Below are 27,898 nucleotides of genomic sequence, written 5' to 3'. Positions count from 1 at the left end.
ACATCTGAGGGGCTGAAACAGTGAGTTTATTTTATTACCGTTTTATTATTGTAAACAATTAGTCAGAACTTCTGATGCTTAATTCTGTTGATTCACTTATTGATTCATTGTTTCAGTTTATAAACAGTTTACAACTTATTCCAATACAACACTTATACTATATTTATGTAAAACCTACTTTAATACGACCATATTTTGATAATTTACATTACAGCCATTAATTGTGAGTCCTTTTGATGAAATGATTCTTGAGAGGAAAACCAGCCGTGTATAAAGTATTAGACTCCATCTACCTGCTGACAGGTTGATAGTCATTCATTAGCATTCTGCACAAACATTTAGTTATTGCTGCTTGCTTGATATTTAAACAATCAATATTTTGGCCCTTCTTTCACCAGACCACAAACTAACAGGTGGTTTGTGTCCTTTAGTGCATTTTATTTGCTCTGCATGAGATTGTGATGAACGACATCACAACATGTGAGCAGGAAGAGCTTCTGGTTTGTGGTCAACATGCTGCTGTCTTCTTCTTTTTGACGCCATTTTGTGTCACAGATTTGACGTTTGTGTGAATGACGGCCACAAAAACAGACTCTGTGGTCATCATGTCTGTATAAAGAGGACTGGACACAGCCTTGATGAAGTAACAAAGTTCTTGCAAGTACAAAAATAAAGAAACAGAGAATCTACATTACCCGGCTCTTCCTCATAACTGGTTCCATAGAGCATGCTCACTAACGTCTCCTTTAGCCCCTTGGCCCAGCTTGTTCTGGTTCACACTGGGAAGTTGATTTACCTAAAACATTGTCCTCCGAGTTACAGACGTCTCTTTCTCAATGTAAGTCTATCGGAGAAAGTCTCTTTGAGCCCCATGGCGTCACGTGACGGACCAGGAAGTCCTGATCCCACAGCTTCACTGTGGGAAACAGATCACTGTTTGTGGACCCGTCCACCTCCACCCACCCTGTGTGGTCTTTATACTTCCTCCTTCATGATAACGTGGATAACATGAGAAATGATCTCGTGGGATATCTACGAATTACACCACATTATTATTATTCGTTGAAGGTATTACTACGAACGCTGAAGAGAACAGCTGAGAAATCAATGAGTAATAACTAAATAAGAGTAAACCTGTTGTTATATGAGGCCAATGTCTCTACATGTGAGAGGGTGTCAGACTTTAGTCTTTAAAAGTCTTCTGGTGTTTAACACACAACATAGAATCCAGGTGGAGGTGGTGGAGCAGTCTCCAGTCTCCAGATGCTCTCTGGATCATCAGGACTCAGCTGACATCAGATTACTTCCATCTGATGAGAGAAGAAGAAGAGAAGAGATGAACGAGTGTTTCCAGAGACTCCCTTCATCAGCTGTCAGTCAGTGACAGCACATCCAGTAGAAAGAGCAGCTTCCTCTCAGCTCTCATGTTAACCTACACTGAGCTCCAGGCTCACACACCTGCAGACTCTTTGGGCCTCCGGTCTGTTGACTCTGCAGGTTCCACTGAAATAAAGTGCTGAGAGTCCTGAACGCATCATGACTGCAGAAGCAGAGAGGTGTTCACTGCTCACTGTGAAGATGGATCTAACCCTGTTACGCTGCGTTCACAACAAACACCGAGCGGATGTTCAACACGACGCCATTACATACAAAGTCAATGCAAAGACGCTGATAGACGTAGATTTGAGCCAATGAGGCGAAAGACGTGATGAGAACTGAAATATTTCCAACGGAGTAAGAGACACACGTGAGGCTGTGTGGTTAAAGCCTTTCAGCGTTAGATCCTCCTCCTTCATCTCTGACGTCCTGACGCTGTTGAATCACAAATGGAGGATAAACATCTTGTATCCGTCTGTGTTCACCCAGAGCTCTACGATACCTCATCTTAGTACAGAGACCAGACTGTGTATGAATGTATGAGTGTGAACCACAGACTGTCTATGGAACAAACAATAACCACGCTGACCTATGTACGCCTAGATGATGGAGCAGCTACAATGTTAGCTTAGCATTGATTGATCCAGACTCCATTCAGAAAACAACCATCTTAACAGCTGTTAGCTTGTCATCTTGTGGACAGACCTGACAAAGCATGAATTCAGACTTCTTACAAATCAACATCATTAAATATTATTTCAGCATCTTCTGAATGTTTGTTGAAGTTAAATCACAGCTGAATGTGTTTATTCTGGGTTCATACAGCTGTAGTAAAGCAGCCGACGAGTGTCTGATAGATACAGTGAATACTCCTCCACATGATGTGATGAACCACACATGATGGACTTTGGTTTCATCAGATATCTGGGACTTCCTCAACTCGTACAAAGCAGCACTAGAGCTTATTTCAGCCCTGACTGATGATTGGCTACATGGAGGTAAGCCCCTCCCCCCCTCTTGATCAAACTCCCACGATGCTAACATTAGCTTTGTGTTTGGTGTGAACACAGCATCAGAGCTCAAAGAGTCTCCGTCACATTTCATCTACTGTGAAATATTGAATGTCAAACATGTAAATATGGAGTCTGTTGTAAAAATATGAGGACAAAACTAAAGACAAAAGGACAGACACATATAAGATGTTAAAGGTTCCACATGTTCCTACAAAGACTGAGCAGTAGAACATCAGCAGAGGTTACTAAATGTAACGCTGGTTCTATGAAGTGAGAGCAGTGATGTGCAGGCTTCAGTCAGACTGATCTCAGAGCTGTGACTAAGATGAACTGATCAATAGTTTGATAGTTTGATGAATGAGGACCACTGTCTCTAAACATCTGGTGATGCCGTCAGCTGTTAACAAGCTTCACTTCCTGTAGACGTGAACAACAACACATCGACTCAAACACACAATCACAACAAGCTTCTGACTCATCTGATTGGCTGACTGCACTCTCTCTCTCTCTCTCTCTCGTCCAATCATGAAGCCTGTGGATCTGTGTTTGGTACAATACTGCTGAAACCAGCACGGACTGACTCCAACCCTCTACTGACCTCAGAGTCTCCAGTCTACAATGTGGACTCTTCACAAGATCAGACAGAAGCTTCACTCCTGAATCCTTCAGGTTGTTGTGACTCAGATCCAGTTCTCTCAGATGGGAGGGGTTTGACTTCAGAGCTGAGACCAGAGAAGAACAGCCTTCCTCTGTGATCTCACACTGTGACAGACTGCAAACACACAAAACAACACACAGAGTTTATCATATCGATACACAATGAATCATTATTTTCATCATCAACATGAGTGGCTTTCATTTTGGTTTCATCTTCTTTAGTAAACAGACATTTAGTGTAAATCCTGTCACTGTTGTGACATTTTAAATCATTATTACAGTGAAATAAGTGATTCCAGTGGAGTAGATTGCTGTAACAAACTAACAGCACGACTTAAACCGTCCTGGTTCCCTGACAGCAGGTGGGCCAAAGGATGTTCATGTTGGTTGGACGAGCCATCCAACACTTTGATCCCGAGCAGGATAGTGACCAGTTCACCGTTCACTTTACACCATTATTTCCAAACTCATATTAGCAGAGACACTAGCAGACATTGTTATCCCACAGTAACATGTTGGTAACACCACCATGAACTTGTATGCAGTAGATCACTTCAGACTTCAGAGCTGAGAGCAGAGAAGAACAGCTGACCTCTGTCAAACTGCAGTAACTCAATCTGCATGAAGAAGAAATGATGAAGAGAAACAATCTGTTCATAATCCAATCAGATGTGTTCATCTTTTAAATGTGGAACTCAACTTCACAAGGGTTTCCTGCAGCGTGGTAGCAGACGTGTAGAAGCAGCTTAAGTCAGGAGAAGTCATGACTTGTTTCAAATATAATATGAACTTTCAGGACAAACTGATCACAAAGCAAATGTTCAGATGAACCTGGAGCACAACAGGTTGATGAAGATGTGAGATGGATGATTCTTTATAGAACTTTGAGACATCTGTTACTAAATGTATTGATCTGTGTTGATCCAGATTATAAAGAGTGGATCAGAAAATAAAAATACAATTTTAAAATACCAAATGCTCTGGAAAAGGTCAGTATCAGTCAGTTATGTCATGTTAAGTTATGTAGGTCTCCAGTCTACAATGTGGACTCTCCAGAACATCAGGTCATTTATTGAACCCTAATCCTCCAATATGGCAGCTGTATAGATACGGAATGGTAATTTAAACTTCTGCACTTTTCAGAATCAGAATTAAGGTCAAGTGTGTGTTCACATACAAGGAGTCTGACTCTGGTTTTAAGTTGCTCTCAGTGTGCTAACATTGTTGCTGATAGAGGTTGTTGAAGGATAGAAACAGACATACGGCTTAAAGCAAGGACAGCAGAGCTGACTCAAGCTACAGGACTTGTATGAAGATATAACTGGATGAAAATAAAGTAATTCATGTAAAATGTACTCTGAATAAACATTAGTGACATTTTAAATGTGGGGGATGATATATGATGCTACTGTTAATCCAAAGAATACCTTTATGCTACAAAATAAATGACTTTATATGTAAATCCAACAACAGTAGTGGAACAACATCCCGTCAAAGAGAACTCTGTCTACAGCTGATTATCGATTATAAATGTACAATGGTCTTCTGTATAGCCTGCCTAGAATTAATGAGAAAAGAGTTCACTGAACAAAAATGACCAACAATAGATAAAAAGACACGGTCATTACCAGCGGTGATGTGAAGCGCCACTACGAGACAAATCACAACTCTTTTGAGCAAACGCACCTGTTAGATTGACTGGGAAAGGACTGTATCATTTTACTGGTTCATTAAAAGTTGTGGCCACCAGGGGGCATCTATCAGAATGCACTCCAGACAAGATGATCCTTTGAGAGGTTTATTGACAATAGTCGAACAAGCAAGTGTGTGGTTCTGAAACAGATATACATGAAATAATAATTAGTAAAAACCTCTATACAACATTGGTTTCTAATTAGGATATACAGGGATAGAATACAGGCAGTGATAAACAGGTCCGGGACTCCTACAGTCGCCACTTAGCAAACAACGAACGAGCTACTAAATATCAGAATAGATTGACGTGCAAATGAGACAATATAACCCTTATGACTAAATTAGACTAACACCGAACTTTACGTCTACTTACTGGTTGTTTGCACGCACACAGTCTTGAAAGTCAAACTCCGAACCGCCACATAAACTCTAATCTATTTACAGACACAGCCGTCATTTCGCGCCGCCACTCTCGTTCAAGCCTTTTCACTAACTCAATGCCGATAATATTGGTCCGCGAGCAGCTGACTGCTGTCCTCTTCCGCAAGGGGCGTAGTGTGGTTCCTGCTCGGCTGCTTCTCCGAAACCCGTCACTAGAGGTCGTCCTTCGTCACAGCTGCCCCCAAATTTGCCTCAACTAATTTGCAACTCTAAGAAGGACTAACCGGATCAGTGTCTGGGATGGTAGGCAGGGTGACAAGGCGAGCGACTGGTCTGGTATAGGTCTTGCTCTTGATCTGAACAACTGCCGTCCGGACTCTCCCGTCTGTTCCTGGGATGACTTCAGTTACGTGACCTAGTGGCCAGTGAGCTCTTGGCAAATGGGGATCCACCACCATGACTATGGTTCCCAGTTGCAGCTGTGCAGGGTCCTTATGCCACTTAGACCGGGTCTGAAGAGTCGGAAGGTAGCGTCGGATGAAATGTGTCCAAAACTGGTCAGCTAACACCTGAGTGTGTCTCCAACGTCGGCGACTGAGGAGCTCCGACTCTGCATACACAGCCTGTGGTAGTGAGGGGTCAAGTCGCCCCATGAGAAGCAAATTGGGGGTGACTGGGTCAACATCCGCCACATCTGTTGACACGTAACCTAGTGGTTTGGAGTTTAAAATCCCTTCTACTTCAATCAGTACTGTCCTTAGGACCTCCTCTGGGACAGTTTGGGTCTGAATGGTGGCGTACAGCGCAGCTTTCACTGATCTCACTTCTCTCTCCCAGACACCTCCGAAGTGTGGTGCCCCTGGGGGTTGAACTGAAACTTGATCTCGTGTTTAGCTAGATGAGCTTGGAGTGTGGGGTGCATGGTTTTGAATGCCTCATCTAGTTCTCTCTCTCCTCCTTTGAAATTAGTACCCTGGTCACATCTAGGTGCACGGCCCGTGTTGTCAGGCACTTAAACAGTATGCCCCATCTCTTCTCGTGGCGACGGCCAACCTTCACCGTAAAGGGCCCAAAACAGTCTGTGCCTGTGGAGTAAAATGGGGGCTTCAGCAGCCTCAGTCTGGACTGAGGGAGGTCTGCCATCTTGGGCACCACTGGAGTGGCTCTCCACCTCTGGCAGTCCGGGCAGGAGTGCTGATGGCGTTTCACAGCTTCACGGCCATGCAGAATCTAATATTTGCGGCGAAGCTCTGCAAAGAGGCGCTCTGATCCTGGATGATGAACATATGCAGACGAGGCCAACCACACTCATTTAAAACCTAATAATAAATGTTCTCATATCGAAGGTATCTTCATGTCTGACTTGCTGTAGTGTCATCCTGATCTCACCACCTAACCCTCTTCCCACGAAAACTATAGCAAGGCTGGAACCTGGTCTTGGATGTATTAGCAGACAGAGGAGGAGGACATCTGTGAAGGGAGATGGTATACTCTGTTAAACTATTCATTGCTGTTAGACCTCCGAACCATCAGTGGGGAAAGAGCTCTATCCATTCAGCTACATTATTATTAGTGTCTGTTCAATAAATATGTTTTTATATTTTAAGAGTTTTCTCATCTCGGTTATTTTTCACAGTGAGGTTCCACCACACATAGTATATTCAAGTAACTTTTGTGTCTCTTAGAGTGACATCTCGTAGGTGAAGCTCAGGGGGCCCCTGACCCTTTGGGCCCCTGGGCCTGTGCCCGGTAGGCCTGTTCAGTAATCCATCCAACAGCAGCATGAAGCCAGACAAGTTGTACATTTCATGATTGTAGAGGATGACATGCAGACAACGAGGCAGCTGATGTGAAGTGGAACATGTTACCAGAAAATGTATCACTTTATGGATCTATACGTAGATAAATCAAATAGAGTTATTGATGAAACATGAAGGTGCTGCACTAGCAGCAGACAGTGAACCCACCTCAGAGTCTCCAGTCTACAATCTGGACTCTCCAGAAAACCTCTCAGCAGCTTCACTCCTGAATCCTTCAGGTTATAGTTGTGACTCAGATCCAGTTCTCTCAGATGGGAGGGGTTTGACTTCAGAGCTGAGTCCAGAGAAGAACAGCCTTCCTCTGTGATGTCACACTGTGACAGACTGCAAACACACAAAACAACACACAGAGTTTATCATATCGATACACAATGAATCATTATTTTCATCATCAACATGAGTGGCTTTCATTTTGGTTTCATCTTCTTTAGTAAACAGACATTTAGTGTAAATCCTGTCACTGTTGTGACATTTTAAATCATTATTACAGTGAAATAAGTGATTCCAGTGGAGTAGATTGCTGTAACAAACTAACAGCACGACTTAAACCGTCCTGGTTCCCTGACAGCAGGTGGGCCAAAGGACAGAAAGCTCAGTGAGACAGTCAATGTGAAAAAAATGAACTAATAAATGTAAAAATAATAATAATTATAATAAATAAATAAAAATAAAAAAAAATAAAAGTTTGGAACAGACTTTGGAACAGACAGAAGCCCCCCCCCCCCCCCCCCCCCACCTGAGGATCTGAGGCTGCCAGCTGGATCATAGGGGGTCAACATGTCCTCTATATATGTTGGGGCCAGACCCAGACGTGCTTTAAAAGTGATCAGTAAAATCTTTACATCAATTCTAAAACCAACAGGGAGCCAGTGGAGAGAAGCAGGATTGGGGTGATGTGATGTCGTCTGTTAGAACCAGAGAGAAGCAGAGCTGTGATAGAGGTTGTTGAATCGCATTCTTCCATCTTTCACTCTGTGGCAGTTGGTTCTCAGCAGTTGGTTCTCAGCAGTTGGTTCTCAGCAGTTGGTTCTCAGGAGGATGCCGAATCATCTTATCACCGTCCTTTGTAGCAGCAGAGGGCATTATGGCCCGTGTGCCAGTTTCAAAAGGTCTTTCATCTGAGAGTCTTTTTAAGTCTCTTTCTGTCAATAGTTGCTGGAATAAATCTAAAGCACGTCGGTGGATCGCAGGTTGGACTGCAGGGCGCATTAGACGGCACAGGATGGCCGTAGTCAACGGGTCAGGAACACAAGACCAGAACAAGAGGCAGAACCGGCAGAGTCACGAGGGAGAGCTCTGCGTGCAGGATTCAAAGTTATCGATCATATTTGTGGTATTTTAGAAACCAGGTAAAGGAAGTCACTTCTTCAGGTTCTTGCTTCTCAGGTCGGATAGATGTCTTCTCTTTGTTTCGGCTCACAGTGGGCCTTCAAATTGCCTCCTCCCCTCCTGGGCCGGCTGGCCAGGGAGGGTGGGGTTGAAGAAATCACTCTTTGGCTTTAAAGAATTTGGTCAGACGTCTTGTTGCTTTATCATTGTCACGTGGCATGATGGAGGACTCAAACGCAGACCAGGCAGAAGTTAAGTGCAGTGGAATTTAATGAAAACTCAATCAAAAAAAAAAGGACACTTACAAGAACACACAGGGAATCCACGGATGAGACAAGAGGCGGAGGGGGGGAAATCCAGCAGGACGAGGTAGGGCAGGCAGACGTGGGAAACCGGGGGTCAGGAGGACGGAACTCTGCAGACTGGGGGTCAGGAGGACGGAACTCTGCAGACTGGGGGTCAGGAGGACGGAACTCTGGAGACTGGGGGTCAGGAGGACGGAACTCTGGAGACTGGGGGTCAGGGGAGCCAGACTGGGAAGACTGGGACTCCGACTGGGGCTCAGGGGAATGGATTGACGGCCCAGTGGAGTAAGGGGCTGGGGGTCGCCGCGGCTCGGAGGCAGCAGCGGCCGAAACTGGAGGTCGCTGCTGCTCGGAAACGGTGGCGGCCGAGACTGGAGGTCGCTGCTGCTCGGAGGCGGTGGCGGCCGGGTCCGGGGATAGCCGCGGCGCTGAGGCGGCGGCAGGAGTCGGCCGGACCGCCGACAGGACACGGGGAGCTGGAGATAGCTGCGGCCCAGCGGGAATCGCTGCGGCCCAGCGGGAACGGGGGTCTGACCCTTCCTCTGCCTCCTACGAGGGTTGAAAGGGCAGCCCATCTGGTCATGGTTCGCCTTCTGGACACTCCGAGGCCCTCCCAAGGCCAGGCGGGTTCCCGTAAACTGTTCATACCACTCAGCAGAAAAGCGCTCAAAACGTTGGTCCGCTGAGTCCAACGGTTCATGACACGGTTCGTCTTCTGGACAGGGCAGTATCCCATAAACTGTTCATAGCACTCAGGGAGACGGCACTCCAAACCGTGGTCTGCTGAGTCCATTCTGGGCCAGATCATTCTGTCACGGGGCATGATGGAGGACTCAAACGCAGACCAGGCAGAAGTTGAGTGCAGTGGAATTTAATGAAAACTCAATCAAAAAAAACAGGACACTTAAAAGAACACACAGGGAATCCACGGATGAGACAAGAGGCGAAGGGGGGGGGGGGGGGAGAAATCCAGCAGGACGAGGCAGGGCAGGGAATCCGGGAACAGGACGAGCCAAACAGGCGGGTAGACATGACAATGATCTGGCAGTGAGTGACTGAGAGGCAGGAGTTTAAATAGTGGTTAGAACAGGTGAGGAGAGTTGTGCTGATGAGGGAGTGCTTCATTAGTGATCAGGGGCAGGTGAAGGGAGTTAGACTGGTGCTGAGGGAGTGACTGACAGGTAGAGTGAGGAGCTACAGAAAGACACACACAGAACACAGAAGGCAAAGCCTGATCGTGACAATCATCTTGAGAAAGAGGGTGCAGTGTATGGCAGGAACTGCAAACATTTCCCATCCTAACAACCATCTTGATTATTTCATATAACCTTATTTTACAGAATTAATACTAGTTACTAACAGTCTATTTAAATTCTCCATATTTAAAAGCTGGGCTACCCCAGCTGCAGAACGGTACCAAATAGTTTGATATAAATTACTGAATAAAACCTGATCAATTAAATATAGAATGAATTAAACAATTATACAACATAGATATACATTGTTATCATGACACTAACAGACCTATGTATACATACATGTGTACCTATATGCATAATAAATGAATGGATAGGATTAAACTCAGATAAAAGTTTCAGGCAAAACAACTAACATCCACTTTTTAAGGCAGGAAATTAAAGAATTGTAAACATAGTTGGTTATCATGAACTTAACTATACATAACTTTTATTCAAATTTTGAGATTTGGTAAACTTCAAGCTTGCACAGTTAATGTATGAAGGCACAATATAGTGAGTGAGTAATGCAAGATCTGTTTCGTATGACTACAGAAGATTAGAACAAATGCAAATAAAAGTTAAAAGAGTCGTGAATGGTTTACAAATAAAGTGAGTTTGTTACTGAGGTTAATTAAAAATATCTACACAAAATAAAAGACTAACTAAAACTAGGACTAGCCTATGAATTAAGGTAAATGTTATTTTGCATTAAGACTCATTTTCCTTTTGTCGTTATTGATAATTGGATATCTCTCTGTGTCCCTCAGGAATGTAGATGCTCGTAAAACTGGAAAAGTGTTACGGGTGTAGTTAGGACCCAGGAGCAGTACGACAACACCAGGAATAGTTTGACTTGAGTTCTTTATTTTCTTCAACACACACGGCAGGGAGAATATTCTCAGGAAAAACAGCGACAGGATTCTCGTGGTCAAGGACAGAAGGCTGAGCAAGTTACCAGGGCAGAGGCAAGGCGAGGTAATCCGAAACAGGCAGGGTCGGCAACAGGGAATCAGTCCATGGGTGTATGCGGGAAAGTATTGCATGAAAGCAAACAACGATCTGGCAGTGAGTGTGTGTGAGGCAGGGGTTTAAATAGTGAAGGAGGCAGAGTGAGCAGGTGAGAGTAATGAGCTGATGAGGTGAGTGTGACTGGCAGGTGCACTGAATGAACTGATTAGGTGAGTGAAAGGTGGAAAAAACTAGATAGAAGTGGCAGAGCTGTGACAAAAAGTGGGGAATTAAACCTCGTACGCTCAGCCTTTACAAATGTCTTATAGTTCATGAATTGGTTTGAGTATCAAGATTGACCACCAAGCTGCTCTGAGTGGTAATTTGAGAGTCAAACCACTGAGTGACCGTCGGGGTCATGAGAGCAGTCTATGGACAAAGTTTATTAGTTCAGATTGTGTCATCATTGTTATTTTCACTTTTCAGTTTAATTATCATTCCATCGACGTTCGCTACAGTCATGCTAACAGATTTAGTGTTTTCAGCTGAGCTGTGTGAAACGTTCCACTGCTGTGCAACAGGAATAACATGTTTCACACGTTTCATCTAAATGTGTGTCTTCATGACAGTCAGAGCATGTGAATGCAGCTCTACTGTTCATCAATAATAATAATGCTCTAACTCCGAGGTGATGAAGGTGACCCAGCGATGTCCAGTAGCCTCCAGTGAGAGCAACAGCTGCTGCACGTTGCAACGGCGTCACTTTAGTCGTCCTCTCCTTTATTACAACTCGTGTGTTCTTCTTGTGACGGTGCGTCTTGAGGCTCATACGTGACGTCATTCGTTGCGATCCTAAAGCTGCGTTCACACCAAACGCGACGCGAACGCACCTTGAGAATGTTCCTCAGACCGACATCTTCCACAACACTAACCGGCTGCAGTTTGTCTCCACTCCTCTGTAGCATGTGTTAGCTTCTCTTGCTTTAGTTTATCTCTACTTCTCCCTCACGCTGCATCAACGTAGTCTGAAGACTTCCTCCACCGCTGCCAGTGCACACACTTTCAAAATAATGTAACAGACTGTCTCACCCAGCCGAGGAAACTCTGGAAACGGAGCAGGCAGGTCCACATGGTCCCCTGCTGGCCGACCATCTGCCGAACTGCCCTGAGCTGGGCTTCATGGGTCTTCATCTCCAACCCACATCCTGTACTTGAACCAGCGGCGCTTTTCTCTCTGAAGTGCCGCGGAGTTAGCCTGCTAGCTAAACTGAGACAGCTAAGCTAAGCTAAGCTAAGAAAGTGCACACTCAGTCGCCGAAGCATAAAATAGTCGTAGCGGTCCGTAGTCGGTGCATAAGAAACACCGCTGCCACCAATGTGACCGAGCGTCCTGGGTTCGTGTATGAGGGGCATTTATAAGACGGTAATAAGCGGAGTCGGCAGACCAGACTTCTCGTTCAGCTCACGGCTTCTCTGTTTATTTCTAAACCCCCCCCCCCCCCCCCCCCCCCCCGACCAGAAGCGGAAGTCGCCTTTTCTCTACGGCAACCCTGAAGGGACATATCATCTCCAATACAACACGATAAACATGAGACAGTCTGTTACAATAATAATAATAATAAAAAAAAGTAATGCGTTAACGCGCGATAAGATAATTGTCGGCGTTAATTAATGACTGCGTTAACGCGAAATTAACGCGTTAACTTGCCCAGCACTAATATATATGTATATACTGTATATATACACGCACACACATGTATGAGGTAGACAGAACAGCACCAGACAGACGGTAAACTGACCTCAGAGTCTCCAGTCTACAGTTTGGACTCTCCAGTCCAGCAGACAGCAGCTTCACCCCTAATTCCTGCAGGCTGTTGTAGCTCAGGTCCAGTTCTTTTAGATGGGAGGGATCGGACTTCAGAGCTGAGGCCAAAACTTCACAGTGAGTGTCTGAAAGTCCACAGGTTTGAAGTCTGTGGATAAAGATAAATGTATAATCTGTTATCTTAAAAGTCTAATAATTATAAAAATGAACTAAAAGACAACTTCTCATACAGCATATATGGACAACACATACGATAAGAATCACTGGTATTAATTCATAGATTTTTGTTGTTCATACTTTCACCACAATAAACAATAAATAAAAGAAGATTGAATCACATCTAATGGTTGAAAAGGATGTTTAATTATTAGTAGTTAATAAACATTGTAATCATTATTCAGTTCTTGCAGCAGACTGAAGTTACATCGGAAATTTGGGTTTATGATGCAACATTGTTGCATTTTTCATTTTTGTTCAGTTGGTGTTCACACTGCACTTCGTCAAACGCATCAAAAACATCAGCGTGAAACCCACCGACACTTCTCGGGCTCAGAAACAATGGAGCAACACCAAATGTATGCGTTCTTGGATTTTCTGGGTTTGGATTGGTGTTTCTATTAATAAAATATTTTAGAAGAAGGCAAACAATATGAGAAGGAGAAGGCAGTCGCTGATGAGAGAGAGAGATTATGATGAGTTGTCCTTATTACACAGACGACTGTTTTTTGGTTCACTTCCTGTATTTTGGTGGAGTCGTGTTTTCATCTAAAGTGAAGCAACAAGAGCTGGAATAAAAAAATGACCGGCCAGACAAGCCTATGTGAGCCGGAACACGAGTCACAATTCTTCACGTTCATGATGAAAATGACCGAGCCAATCAGATCTCAACATAAATAAGGAGCAGTCCAAATTTGGAGGGGTAGGTTGGTCCTCGCCACGGCCGAGGACCACATCTACGGACATCATAATTTACAGTTGGTAAGACTTTATAATAACTACACACTATGAAGCATTAGTTAAGTATGAGTAAACACTTAATTCATCATTTATAAAGCATTGTTCCTACATTAATAATTCATTAGTATGCAGTTCATAACAGTTATAAATGTTTTATTCTTCATTAATAAGCTCGTCTATTATGTGTTTCATGATTGTGTTTTCATACTTTATAAATGATGGATTCCCCATTTGTAAATGAAGTATTATATATTTTACAAACCAATTATTAAGGAGTTGTAGGTGATTAATAAGATAATTTATAAAGTGTTAGTAAATAATTAATAACTTATTTAGATGTACATTATTCATGCATTTATATCTATAATGATTTAGATATGCACTAATGGTTAGGGACTATGTTAATATATGCTTTATAAACGCATATTAATACTGCAATTCATGATTAATTAGGTAGTTACTAGTCCTTGGTAATGTATTTTATGTGACCTCATCTAAAGTGAGGACTATTTATGCCTTACAAAGCATTTATTAATGACATTGAAAGGCCAGCAGTGCCTCAAAACCCACAAAAGTCTCAGTTATCTTCTCAACAGAACAGGCAAACAGACAAAACACAAAGTGATCAAGAACATATCAATATTTATTACAAGATGCAAACAATGTACTCGTAAATACAAACCTCTCAGCCGTTCATTCATGTAAAAAACTGACAAACAAACATGTTCTCCTTCAGAAGAACATGGCTGGATATAAAACTTTTGTAAATATACAACTAGAGCTAACCAGGAGCTTTGCATATTAGTTTACATTTACTGATTTAATTATTAATTTTAACCAAGCTAGAACAACAACAAGGTCATCATCCATTTGTAAATACCCTTTCTGACCCCACCCTCACTGGTTTCATTATCTAGTCCAACTCTCCACACTCCACATAACAAGATACATGACCCATGTGCTGCCTGTTTGCTTCCGCTTCCCATCTCTCTACACAAACTCCCAAAATATGCAAATTACATACCGTACGTAATGGAGCCACTACACGTTATAAGTTATAATGTCAAAGGTCTCCATAGCCCTGTTAAGAGAAAGACAACTCTGCATCAGATGAAACAGGCCAACTGTCACATTGCATTCCTTCAGGAAACCCACTTATCTGAAGCTGAACATGAAAAGTTGGAAAGGTCTTGGGCAGATAAAGTATATTACTCTGGTACTGTGGTTTGTGCTTATGCACCAAACAGCAGTTCAGAGTATACGGCCTTCTTGGAGTCGGTGGGAGGGGTCCTGGAAAGGGTGGCAAACCATCCGACGGCTCAGGAAGGGAAAGCAGGGCTTACCCCAGGCTGGTCTCAGCAGGAGGGGGGACTGCTAACCCGGACGGGGGACATCATAGGGCGGTGGAAAGAGCGCTTTGAGAAACTCCTAAACCCAACCAACATGTCCTCTGCAGAGGGGGCAGCGCCTGAGGACCTAGGGGGAGGCTCACCCATATCCCTGGCAGAGGCCGCTGAGGTAGTTAAAAAGCTCCTTGGTGGCAAGGCGCCGGGGGTGGATGAGATCTGCCCTGAGATGCTGAAAGCACTGGACATAGTTGGGCTGTCCTGGCTGACACACCTCTTCAATGTCGCATGGGGGTCGGGATCAGTGCCCATGGACTGGCAGACCGGGGTGGTGGTTCCCATCTTCAAAAAGGGGGACCGGAGAGTGTGCTCGAATTACCGGGGTATCACACTACTCAGCCTCCCCGGGAAGGCTTATGCCAGGGTGCTGGAAAGGAGGCTCCGACCGTTTGTCGAACCTCAGATTCAAGAGGAGCAATGCGGATTCCGTCCCGGCCGTGGAACAGTAGACCAGCTCTTTACCCTCGCAAGACTACTGGAGGGGTTCTGGGAGTTTGCCCAACCAGTCTACATGTGCTTTGTTGACTTGGAGAAGGCTTTCGACCGGGTCCCTCGGGGGTTCTTGTGGGGGGTGCTGCGGGAGTATGGGGTGCCGGACCCATTATAATGGGTGATCCGGTCTCTGTACGACTGCAGTAGGAGCTGTGTCCGCATTCTCGGCAATAAGTCAGACACGTTCCCGGTGGGCTGCCCTTTGTCACCGGTCCTGTTCGTGACTTTCATGGACAGAATATCTAGGCGCAGCCTGGGGGTGGAGAATGTCAGGTTCGGGGGTCTCGGGATCGCTTCTCTGCTGTTTGCAGATGATGTGGTCCTGTTAGCCTCCTCGTATCATGACCTCCAGCATTCAATGGGGCGGTTTGCAGCCGAGTGTGAAGCGGCGGGGATGAGAGTTAGCACCTCCAAATCTGAGGCCATGGTTCTCTGCCGGAAACCGGTGGATTGCTCCCTCCAGGTGGGGACAGAGTGCCTACCGCAAGCGAAGGAGTTCAAGTATCTCGGGGTCTTGTTCACGAGTGAGGGTAAGATGGAGCGGGAGATCGACAGGCGGATCGGTGCGGCTGCAGCAGTAAAGCAGGCGCTGCACCGGACCATCTTGGTGAAGAGGGAGCTGAGCCGGAAGGCAAAGCTATCAATTTACCAGTCGGTCTACGTTCCTACCCTCACCTATGGTCACGAACTCTGGGTCGTGACCGAAAGGACAAGGTCGCGGCTACAAGCGGCCGAAATGAGTTTCCTCCGTAGGGTGGCCGGGCTCAGCCTTAGAGATAGGGTAAGAAGCTCGGTCATCAGGAGGGAGCTTGGAGTCGGGCCGCTATTCCTTTGCATCGAAAGGAGTCAGCTGAGGTGGTTCGGGCATCTAATTAGGATGCCTCCTGGACGCCTCCCACTGGAGGTTTTCCAGGCACGTCCAACTGGGAAGAGACCCCGAGGAAAACCCAGAACACGCTGGAGAGATTACATCTTCCAGCTGGCCTGGGAACGCCTCGGGATCCCCCAGAATGAGCTGGAACATGTTGCCGGTGAGAGGGAAGTCTGGGTCAGCCTGCTTGGCCTGCTGCCACCGCGACCCGACCCCGGATAAGCGGAGGAAAATGGATGGATGGATGGGTGATGTATTTAGCAAATACGATTCAATCCATTTAAGTGTACCTGAGGAGAAATTGTAGCCGAGCAACTTAGACAAAAGAATGCTATGGTTAACAGTGTCAAATGCCTTCTTGAGATCAAGAAACACAACTCCAACAACTCCCCCTTTGTCCAATAGAAATTAGATTTTTTTCTTTGAAGAAACAGGTGGCTGTCTCAGTAGAATAATTGGCTCTGAAGCCGAATTGCATTGGGTGAAGGGCAAAAGAACTGGTATTCAAATGGCAGATCATTTGCTCAGCTACCAACTTCTCTGCAACTTGTGATATTGTTGGCAGGATACTGATGGGTCTGTAATTACAGGTAGAAAGGGGATCTCCATCTTTGAATACCGGAACAACAGCAGCCGACTTCCAAACACTGGGAAATATGCTCTGAGAGATTGAGATGAGATTGATGATGTATTATTATATCTGACGCAATTATTACTTCTTCATCCCTTGTTTTTATTTATTTTATTTCATTTCATTTTATTATTTTATTATTTTATTATTTATGCATGTAATCAATTATCTATTCTCTTTTTCTCTTGGAGTGAGCACCTTTTGATATTTGTTGTTCCTTCTGTGCGTTGTGCGTTGCACTGTACCTGAATACCATGTGTACCAAGACTACATGCAGCTGAAAAATGGACAAAGAAAGTAACTGTCTGAAAACGCATGTTGTTATGTTGTTGAAAACTAAATACAAAGTGAGTTAAAAAACAAACAAACAATGCACTTACCGAGCCTTTCTGCAGTTCCTCACAGCTGGAATCAGTCTCAGTCGTCCCTCATCTGATGTGTTGTACTTCTTCAGGTCGAACTCATCCAGAACCTCCTCTGACATCTGCAGCATGTAGGCCAGAGCTGAGCAGTGGATCTCTGAGAGTTCCTTCTCTGATCTGTTCTCTGACTTCAGGAACTCTTGGATCTCCTGATGTACTGAGAGGTCGTTCATCTCCATCAGACAGTGGAAGATGTTGATGCTTCTGTCAGGAGAGATGTTCTTGCTCTTCATCTCCTTCAGGTTGTTGATGGCTCTCTGGATGGTTTCTGGACGGTTGTCTGTCTGACCCAGCAGGCCTCCTAAGAGTCTCTGGTTAGACTCCAGAGAGAGGCCATGAAGGAAGCGGACAAACAGGTCCAGGTGGCCATTTTTACTTTCAAGGGATTTTTCCATGGCTCTCCTCAGGAAGTCCTCCAGAGATGAATACTTGTAGTCTTTTCCCATGAAGTCCTTCAGTACCTCCGTCTTCCTGTTTGTGAAACAGTGGAACATGTAGACTGCAGCCATAAACTCTTGAACGCTCAGATGAACAAAGCAGTAGACTGTTTTCCCAAAGATCACGCTCTCTCTTTTGAAGATCTCTGTACAAACTCCTGAGAACACCGAGGCCTCCGTGACATCAAGACCACACTGCTCCAGGTCTTCTTGGTAGAACATGATGTTTCCTTCCTCCAGATGTTCAAACGCCAGCCTCCCCAGCTTCAGAAGAACTTCCCTGTCAGCCTCCGTCAGCTCATGAGGACTCGTCTCATGTCCCTTATGGTACTTCTGCTTCTTCCTCTTTGTCTGGACCAGCAGGAAGTGTGAGTACATGTCAGTCAGGGTCTTGGGCAGCTCTCCTCTCTGGTCTGTAGTCCACATGTGGTCCAGAACTGTAGCAGTGATCCAGCAGAAGACTGGGATCAGACACATGATGTGGAGGCTCCTGGATGTCTTGACGTGTGAGATGATTCTGCTGGACAGCTCTTCATCACTGAACCTCCTCCTGAAGTACTCGTCCTTCTGGGGGTCGGTGAAGCCTTGTACTTCTGTTACCCTGTCAACACGTGAAGGAGGGATCTGATTGGCTGCTGCAGGTCTGGAAGTTATCCAGACGAGAGCCGAGGGAAGCAGTTTCCCCTCGATGAGGTTCGTCAGCAGCACGTTGACCGATGCCTTCTGTGTGACATCAGACACGACCTCATTGGTGATGAAATCCAGTGAAAGTCTGGTTTCATCCAGACCATCAAAGATGAACACAACTTTACAGACAGAGAGCTTCTCTGCTGGGACCTTCTGTAATGTTGGATGGAAAACATGGATCAGCTTGAGAAGACTGTACTGCTCATCTTTGATCAAGTTCAGCTCCCTGAATGAAAGCAGAACCACCAGACTGACATCTTGGTTCTCCAAACCCTCGGCCCAGTCCAGAGTGAACTTCTGCACCGAGAAGGTTTTTCCAATGCCGGCGACGCCGTTCGTCAGAACGACTCTGATGCGTCTCTGTTGGTCAGCTGAGGCTTTAAAGATGTCGTGGCACTTGATCGGAGTGTCATGGAGGGTCTTCTTCTTGGAAGCTGACTCAAGCTGCCTCACCTCATGTTGGGTATTAACCTCTTCACTCTGTCCCTCTGTGATGTAGAGCTCAGTGTAGATCCTGTTGAGGGGGGTTCCACTTCCTGTTTCATCACTTCCCTCAGTCACACATTCACATCTCTTCTTCAGACTGATCTTATGTTCATTTAAAATGTCCTTCAGAACACTGGTCTGACTGGCTGTCTCTACTCTAGGTCTTTTTCTGGATCTTTCTCCACACTGGGGACAAGAATAGTCTCCTGAGGTACCAGATTGGTCCCAGTATGAGGTGATGCACTGTGTGCAGAACCAGTGTCCACAGCTGGTAGAGACTGGATCCCTCAGGACGTCCTGACACAAAGCACAGCAGGACGGCTGCTCCACCGTAGCAAGATGAGTCCTCTTCGTTTTATCTCTGTGGAAATGAACACATGACATTAGTTGTGACCAACTCCCATATTCACATCCACATGTCTGTTAATTCATTCATTCACTAAATAAAAAAAATGTTCAACACCACAAATGTAAATAATTATGTATATATAAATATGAAAGACAAGCTCTCAAATAAAAGGAACAAAACCACAGACCTCATAGAGGTGAAATCACATACCGTCTATCTAAAGTTTACTACCTTGGTGTTTGCAAAGCTTGCCGCTCTCTGCAAAGACACAAAACAGCCAATGATCGGTTCCGTTTAACTTTCTAGACTTATGAACATCATCCAACAAGACCGCCTGATGTACAAAGAGCTCAGACATCGTATTTGTGCTTTCTCTCCTCACAGGTTTCCATGGAGCATGGTTTCATCTGGACCCTGGTCCTCCCTCCTACCGTGGCCCTGCTGACTCCAACTGCTAATATCACTTTTATTATTACTCACATTACTAATTCATATTACCGATACCATTAATGCACATTATTGACCTGCTTCTTCACCAGAGTCTGTGCTTTCTCGCCTCACAGGTTCCTGTGTATCCGGGTTATACCTGGACCACATCTTGCCTCCTGCCGTGGTTCTGTTATACATTGAATGTGCTGTAATTACATTGAAAGTGTTGTAATTCACTTATCCTGTTCTACACATGACATCTATTGCACTTCTTTCCATCCTGGGAGAGGGATCCCTCCTCTATTGCTCTCCCACAGGTCTCTTCCTCTTTTCTCCCCGTAAAAGGGGTTTTTTGGGGGAGTTTTTCCTGTTCCGATGTGAGGGTCCCGGGACAAGAGGATGTCAAATGTGTACATATTGTAAAGCCCTCTGAGGCAAATTTGTAATTTGTGATTTTGGGCTATACCAAAATGAATTGAATTGAATTGAATTGAAAAGAAAGAGGGTGCCCAACTGATAACCAAGAAGATGCCATCGCTCACTTGACCACCCTGCTGAGTCTGAGACAGCAAACTGAAGGTGTGCAACTTGAGGGTACCTTCTTGACAACAAGCAGTTGATGTTGACTTTAGGTTTGGTGATGTTGTTGGACATGCGGTGGACTTTTGACAAACTTACGCTGTATCAACAGGCTAGGCTTAAGATTTAGTCTGAACTTGTACAAAGATGATTTACATTTACATTTCATTACAAATTCATTCTTGTTATCCGTCCTTTCTCTGCCGAACTGGTTCTTAACTGTTCTCTACAGTGTTTCTTACTGTTCTCTACAGTGTTTCTGTACTGTTCTCTACAGTGTTTCTTTAATGTTCTCTACAGTGTTTCTTTACTGTTCTCTACAGTGTTTCTTTAATGTCCTCTACAGTATTTCTTAACTGTTCTCTACAGTGTTTCTTAACTGTTCTCTACAGTGTTTCTTTAATGTTCTCTACAGTGTTTCTGTACTGTTCTCTACAGTGTTTCTTTAATGTTCTCTACAGTGTTTCTGTACTGTTCTCTACAGTATTTCTGTACTGTTCTCTACAGTGTTTCTTTAATGTTCTCTACAGTGTTTCTTAACTGTTCTCTACAGTGTTTCTTTAATGTTCTCTACAGTGTTTCTTAACTGTTCTCTACAGTGTTTCTTTACTGTTCTCTACAGTGTTTCTTTAATGTTCTCTACAGTGTTTCTTAACTGTTGTCTACAGTGTTTCTTTAATGTTCTCTACAGTGTTTCTTTACTGTTCTCTACAGTGTTTCTTTACTGTTCTCTACAGTGTTTCTTTAATGTTCTCTACAGTGTTTCTTAACTGTTCTCTACAGTGTTTCTTTACTGTTCTCTACAGTGTTTCTTAACTGTTGTCTACAGTGTTTCTTTAATGTTCTCTACAGTGTTTCTTTACTGTTCTCTACAGTATTTCTGTACTGTTCTCTACAGTGTTTCTTTAATGTTCTCTACAGTGTTTCTTAACTGTTCTCTACAGTGTTTCTTTAATGTTCTCTACAGTGTTTCTTAACTGTTCTCTACAGTGTTTCTTTACTGTTCTCTACAGTGTTTCTTTAATGTTCTCTACAGTGTTTCTTAACTGTTGTCTACAGTGTTTCTTTAATGTTCTCTACAGTGTTTCTTTACTGTTCTCTACAGTGTTTCTTTAATGTTCTCTACAGTGTTTCTTAACTGTTCTCTACAGTGTTTCTTAACTGTTCTCTACAGTGTTTCTGTACTGTTCTCTACAGTGTTTCTTACTGTTCTCTACAGTGTTTCTTTAATGTTCTCTACAGTGTTTCTGTACTGGTCTCTACAGTGTTTCTTTACTGTTCTCTACAGTGTTTCTGTACTGTTCTCTACAGTGTTTCTTTACTGTTCTCTACAGTGTTTCTTACTGTTCTCGACAGTGTTTCTGTACTGTTCTCTACAGTGTTTCTTACTGTTCTCTACAGTGTTTCTTTACTGTTCTATACAGTGTTTCTTACTGTTCTCTACAGTGTTTCTTTAATGTTCTCTACAGTGTTTCTTAACTGTTCTCTACAGTGTTTCTTTAATGTTCTCTACAGTGTTTCTTAACTGTTGTCTACAGTGTTTCTTTACTGTTCTCTACAGTATTTCTGTACTGTTCTCTACAGTGTTTCTTTAATGTTCTCTACAGTATTTCTGTACTGTTCTCTACAGTGTTTCTTTAATGTTCTCTACAGTGTTTCTTAACTGTTCTCTACAGTGTTTCTTTAATGTTCTCTACAGTGTTTCTTAACTGTTCTCTACAGTGTTTCTTTACTGTTCTCTACAGTGTTTCTTTAATGTTCTCTACAGTGTTTCTTAACTGTTCTCAACAGTGTTTCTTAACTGTTCTCTACAGTGTTTCTGTACTGTTCTCTACAGTGTTTCTGTACTGTTCTCTACAGTGTTTCTTACTGTTCTCTACAGTGTTTCTTTAATATTCTCTACAGTGTTTCTTTACTGTTCTCTACAGTGTTTCTGTACTGTTCTCTACAGTGTTTCTTTACTGTTCTCTACAGTGTTTCTTTCTGTTCTCGACAGTGTTTCTTTACTGTTCTCTACAGTGTTTCTTTCTGTTCTCGACAGTGTTTCTGTACTGTTCTCTACAGTGTTTCTTTAATGTTCTCTACAGTGTTTCTGTACTGGTCTCTACAGTGTTTCTTTACTGTTCTCTACAGTGTTTCTTACTGTTCTCTACAGTGTTTCTTTACTGTTCTATACAGTGTTTCTTACTGTTCTCTACAGTGTTTCTTTACTGTTCTCTGCAGTGTTTCTTACTGTTCTCTACAGTGTTTCTTAACTGTTCTCTGCAGTGTTTCTTACTGTTCTCTACAGTGTTTCTTTACTGTTCTCTGCAGTGTTTCTTAACTGTTCTCTACAGTGTTTCTTACTGTTCTCTACAGTGTTTCTTACTGTTCTCTACAGTGTTTCTTTACTGTTCTCTACAGTGTTTCTTATCTGTTCTCTACAGTGTTTCTTACTGTTCTCTACAGTGTTTCTCACAGTGTTTTTTCTGTTTTCTTCAGCTCAGTCTACGGTAGAAACAGTTTCTTACTTTGTGTCTGAGTGTTTCCTTACTGTTCTCTACAGTGTTTCTTTAATGTTCTCTACAGTGTTTCTGTACTGGTCTCTACAGTGTTTCTTTACTGTTCTCTACAGTGTTTCTGTACTGTTCTCTACAGTGTTTCTTTACTGTTCTCTACAGTGTTTCTTACTGTTCTCGACAGTGTTTCTGTACTGTTCTCTACAGTGTTTCTTACTGTTCTCTACAGTGTTTCTTTACTGTTCTATACAGTGTTTCTTACTGTTCTCTACAGTGTTTCTTAACTGTTCTCTACAGTGTTTCTTAACTGTTGTCTACAGTGTTTCTTTACTGTTCTCTACAGTATTTCTGTACTGTTCTCTACAGTGTTTCTTTAATGTTCTCTACAGTATTTCTGTACTGTTCTCTACAGTGTTTCTTTAATGTTCTCTACAGTGTTTCTTAACTGTTCTCTACAGTGTTTCTTTAATGTTCTCTACAGTGTTTCTTAACTGTTCTCTACAGTGTTTCTTTACTGTTCTCTACAGTGTTTCTTTAATGTTCTCTACAGTGTTTCTTAACTGTTCTCAACAGTGTTTCTTAACTGTTCTCTACAGTGTTTCTGTACTGTTCTCTACAGTGTTTCTGTACTGTTCTCTACAGTGTTTCTTACTGTTCTCTACAGTGTTTCTTTAATATTCTCTACAGTGTTTCTTTACTGTTCTCTACAGTGTTTCTGTACTGTTCTCTACAGTGTTTCTTTACTGTTCTCTACAGTGTTTCTTTCTGTTCTCGACAGTGTTTCTTTACTGTTCTCTACAGTGTTTCTTTCTGTTCTCGACAGTGTTTCTGTACTGTTCTCTACAGTGTTTCTTTAATGTTCTCTACAGTGTTTCTGTACTGGTCTCTACAGTGTTTCTTTACTGTTCTCTACAGTGTTTCTTACTGTTCTCTACAGTGTTTCTTTACTGTTCTATACAGTGTTTCTTACTGTTCTCTACAGTGTTTCTTTACTGTTCTCTGCAGTGTTTCTTACTGTTCTCTACAGTGTTTCTTAACTGTTCTCTGCAGTGTTTCTTACTGTTCTCTACAGTGTTTCTTTACTGTTCTCTGCAGTGTTTCTTAACTGTTCTCTACAGTGTTTCTTACTGTTCTCTACAGTGTTTCTTACTGTTCTCTACAGTGTTTCTTTACTGTTCTCTACAGTGTTTCTTATCTGTTCTCTACAGTGTTTCTTATCTGTTCTCTACAGTGTTTCTCACAGTGTTTTTTCTGTTTTCTTCAGCTCAGTCTACGGTAGAAACAGTTTCTTACTTTGTGTCTGAGTGTTTCCTTACTGTTCTCTACAGTGTTTCTTACTGTTCTCTACAGTGTTTCTGTACTGTTCTCTACAGTGTTTCTTAACTGTTCTCTACAGTGTTTCTGTACTGTTCGCTACAGTGTTTCTTTACTGTTCTCTACAGTGTTTCTTACTGTTCTCTACAGTGTTTCTGTACTGTTCTCTACAGTGTTTCTTTAATGTTCTCTACAGTGTTTCTGTACTGGTCTCTACAGTGTTTCTTTACTGTTCTCTACAGTGTTTCTTACTGTTCTCTACAGTGTTTCTTTACTGTTCTATACAGTGTTTCTTACTGTTCTCTACAGTGTTTCTTTACTGTTCTCTGCAGTGTTTCTTAACTGTTCTCTGCAGTGTTTCTTACTGTTCTCTACAGTGTTTCTTTACTGTTCTCTGCAGTGTTTCTTAACTGTTCTCTACAGTGTTTCTTTACTGTTCTCCACAGTGTTTCTTATCTGTTCTCTACAGTGTTTCTTACTGTTCTCTACAGTGTTTCTCACAGTGTTTTTTCTGTTTTCTTCAGGTCAGTCTACGGTAGAAACAGTTTCTTACTTTGTGTCTGAGGGTCCAGGTTCATTACTGAAGTGTGGAGGTTCCCCTTTGGACCGATCACTCTTCATCGACAGACAGCTGGGTGTTGGAGACGCTGCTCTCAGTCTGTGGGAACGACAACAGTTTTACACATCTCATTAGAACTAGTAAAGTGCAGAGTTAACATTGAGATCATCATGATCTCAATGTTAACAACAAATAACAACAAATCTTCATCTTATGTGGACATAAGTTACATCGTCCTTGTAAATCAGTTTTCCTTCTTTCTTTTTTTTGTGCTACTTTGCTCTATTTCAATGCTTCATTATACTCTTATTGACATATATATGTAGTGAGTAGTGTGGAGGGAGCTACAACCACATTTCATAATGTCATGATTGTCCCTGCTCTTAGGAGATGTTATTGTATCCTGATTTATTTTGAAGTACTCACCTGGTGTCTTGTTTCAGGTAGCTTCACTTCCTGTCTTTGTGTGTTTCCGCCTGTGATTACCTGCCTCGCCCTGGTTACTTTGACCTTTCACCCACTACCTTTGCTCCCTTGTGTACTCAGTCTTTTGCTCCTTTTGTCTGTTGCCAGCTCGTTAGTACTTCCTCCTCTAGCGTAGAGTCTTTTCTGCTGTATTAGTGGTATTTACACCTTTCTTTTGTGTGTTTTTGACTCAGCCTCTGCTGATTCTGGATGGCATTCCTGTTTACCGAACCTTTGCTGCAAAGTAAAGACTTCACCTGCTCCGTGTTTTCAAGTCTTGCATTTGAGTCTGTTGTCTGTTTGTTCCAGTGTCACATGTAAAGCTGCACCTTAAACCAGTTTATGAGCCGAGCAGCTCGTGAAACATAAGGTGTGGCAGAGTTAGAACCTACAACTGTTTATTTCCGTGTGTCAGATACATCGTTAGTCAACTTATTGGGCCGGACTCAGCAGATTTACTATTTAAAAAGCCAAATAAACTTTAATGAGACATGCCCAGTGACTGAATATAACAAACCTTGTGTAACTGTAAAAGAACAGAGTTGCACTGCAGCGTATAGCATGAAATAACTGAACCAGTCTCTTACTTTGTGTGTGAGGGTCCAGGTTCCTTCCTGAAGGGTGGAGGTTCCCCTTTGGACCGATCACTCTTCATGGACGGATGGCTGGACTCTGATCCGTCCGCCTCTTCTTCCAAATCACTCATCTCCTCCAGTCAGTGACACTGAGACACAAACAGTGTAATAAAGTGACTCCACCTCTGAAGTTGGTCACCTCTTCCTTATTTCACATTAGTTTGATCAAAGACGTGTATTTTACAGCCTTCAGAATGATAAACTGTGACTCTGTCATGCAGCTGCGAAGACTCAGAAACCAGGAAATGACAACATGTGAAGAGTCACCCTGTGCTCTGGTTTTATGTTATCTATTAAAACGGATTAATAAACAATGAATCAGAAAATATTGTCAGATGAATCAACAGCAAGAGTAAATATTAGAATGAACTCAACCTCAATGTAAAGATTTAATTAGAAGCTCACATTCTTAAAGTTAGCAGATAACAAAGTCGTGCATTCAGAACGTAAGTTAAAGTACAGACGGATCGAAATGATTAATTATGCAGAATCATCATTTTATTATGTTATTGGATAATTATTATTGATTCCTTTATTACTGTTGGGTAGTTTTATACGTTTTGTATTTAAATAATTAAACATAAAAGTACAATAACTTCTCCTGAAATGTAATCGAGTAAAAATATGAAGCAGCATGAAATGAATTCAGGTTCTAGTGTCAGTAAGTTATTATTATGAATTACAGGATCTTTATTGGTTCTGAATCCAAAAACGAAGAAACGAGAGAACCGAAGTCAAATAACGAGATGATTTTAGTGTTTTCCTTTAATAAGAGACGCAAAGCACAACAGGTAACCCGGAAAGAAGAATATTTCAAAATAAAAGTCAAGGCAATAGAATGACCACCACCGTTCTACCACTAGGTGACAGTATAAGTGCATTTTAAACCATAGATTTAGTCCTATTTACCGGTTCCTTTGTTAAGTATCTGGGTTATTGATACAGATTCATTTAATGCTGATTATTTCATCTGATATTTGATGTTTATTGTTCATCAGTAACCTAGTTGTATACTTCATGTATTTACTTGTTATATTTGTGTCATTTAAGAACTCAACACACCGACATTAAACACTGAGCATCATTCATCTTCCTCACTGATTTAATTGTTACACTTAAATCCTGATTAAATGGTTGAACAGAAGAGGTCAAAGGTCAAGATGAGATGAGTTCCGTACGTTTTACTTGAATTTGACAGTTTCATACAGATTTTCTTGCGATTCTTTGAGCGTAAAAATACGTGAATGGAAACACGGCTATTTTATATCACTTTATGCAGCCATCGGTCGGGTGAGTGCAGATGAGAAAATAGGATTTGAGTTTCCTTCTCAAACTTTTCCTCTTTTTCATTCTTCAAACTACTTCTGTCACTTTTTGCATGAAATCTGCTCCATCATCACATCTTCTCCGGGGCGGCAGGTGTTCTTCTCAGCGTATGCCTCGTCCTCCAAACATACCGCTGATCCATAGGCTCCAATATGCTCAAAACCATATTAATAAGCCACAGAAGTCCTCCACCACCCCGCGAGGACGCCGGCGTCCTCGATCCGTTCAGCCCCCCTGAAAATATTGTCCGGAAATGGACTTATTGTTCGCTAAATATTGTGGATTTGTACATTTTTTTTGATTAAACAGCAACGTATGGGCAACACTATCATATAAGTCACTTTTTACACACTCCAAACACAACTATACACTACTAGTATAAGCATCTAGAAAATGTGGCATAAAAGGACGAATTTGTGGCCAAAAATCGCCATCATATTTAACTGCACATCGATTTTGGACCACGAAGCTAACGGCTACCGAGCTAACCAATGCATTTTTAGCGTTAGCATTCGACACAGAACGCATAAATACCTTCGGTTTTTCTCTCCGTGGAACCAGTGGAAAGCTGTGAGTGGACAACGGTACCATGGCAGTGGTCTTCACCGGAAAAAATCGTTGGTTTTTGGTCACGTTTTATTAAAAATGATGACAATAACATCGAAAATTATCCGGTTCAGAGCTAGAATCATTGTTGGCAACTGCATCCTGTTTGCTGCCGAGCTGTTTCCTGTAGAAGGGGGGTCAATCCACCATGGGCGAGCGGT

At 42.8% G+C, this 27,898-nt stretch overlaps 1 protein-coding gene across 1 annotated transcript; it reads right to left on the bottom strand.

Moving 5' to 3' along the window:
• LOC142971541 (NLR family CARD domain-containing protein 3-like) lies at positions 1 to 26,024 on the bottom strand. The gene is made up of 8 exons (XM_076112096.1): positions 25,758 to 26,024; positions 24,700 to 24,804; positions 17,326 to 19,338; positions 12,563 to 12,736; positions 7,091 to 7,267; positions 3,636 to 3,664; positions 2,989 to 3,133; positions 1 to 1,310 (listed from the first exon to the last, which is right to left on the bottom strand). The coding sequence occupies exons 1-8, from the start codon at positions 25,874 to 25,876 to the stop codon at positions 1,301 to 1,303; spliced, it is 2,772 nt and encodes a 923-aa protein (XP_075968211.1). The 5' UTR covers positions 25,877 to 26,024; the 3' UTR covers positions 1 to 1,300.
• Positions 26,025 to 27,898: the final 1,874 nt, after the last annotated feature.

Source organism: Anarhichas minor, unplaced genomic scaffold (genome assembly GCF_050575085.1).
Source record: "Anarhichas minor isolate MPS153535 unplaced genomic scaffold, ASM5057508v1 ptg000047l, whole genome shotgun sequence".
Lineage (NCBI taxonomy): Eukaryota > Metazoa > Chordata > Actinopteri > Perciformes > Anarhichadidae > Anarhichas > Anarhichas minor.
This window is presented reverse-complemented; position numbering and strand designations above follow the sequence as displayed.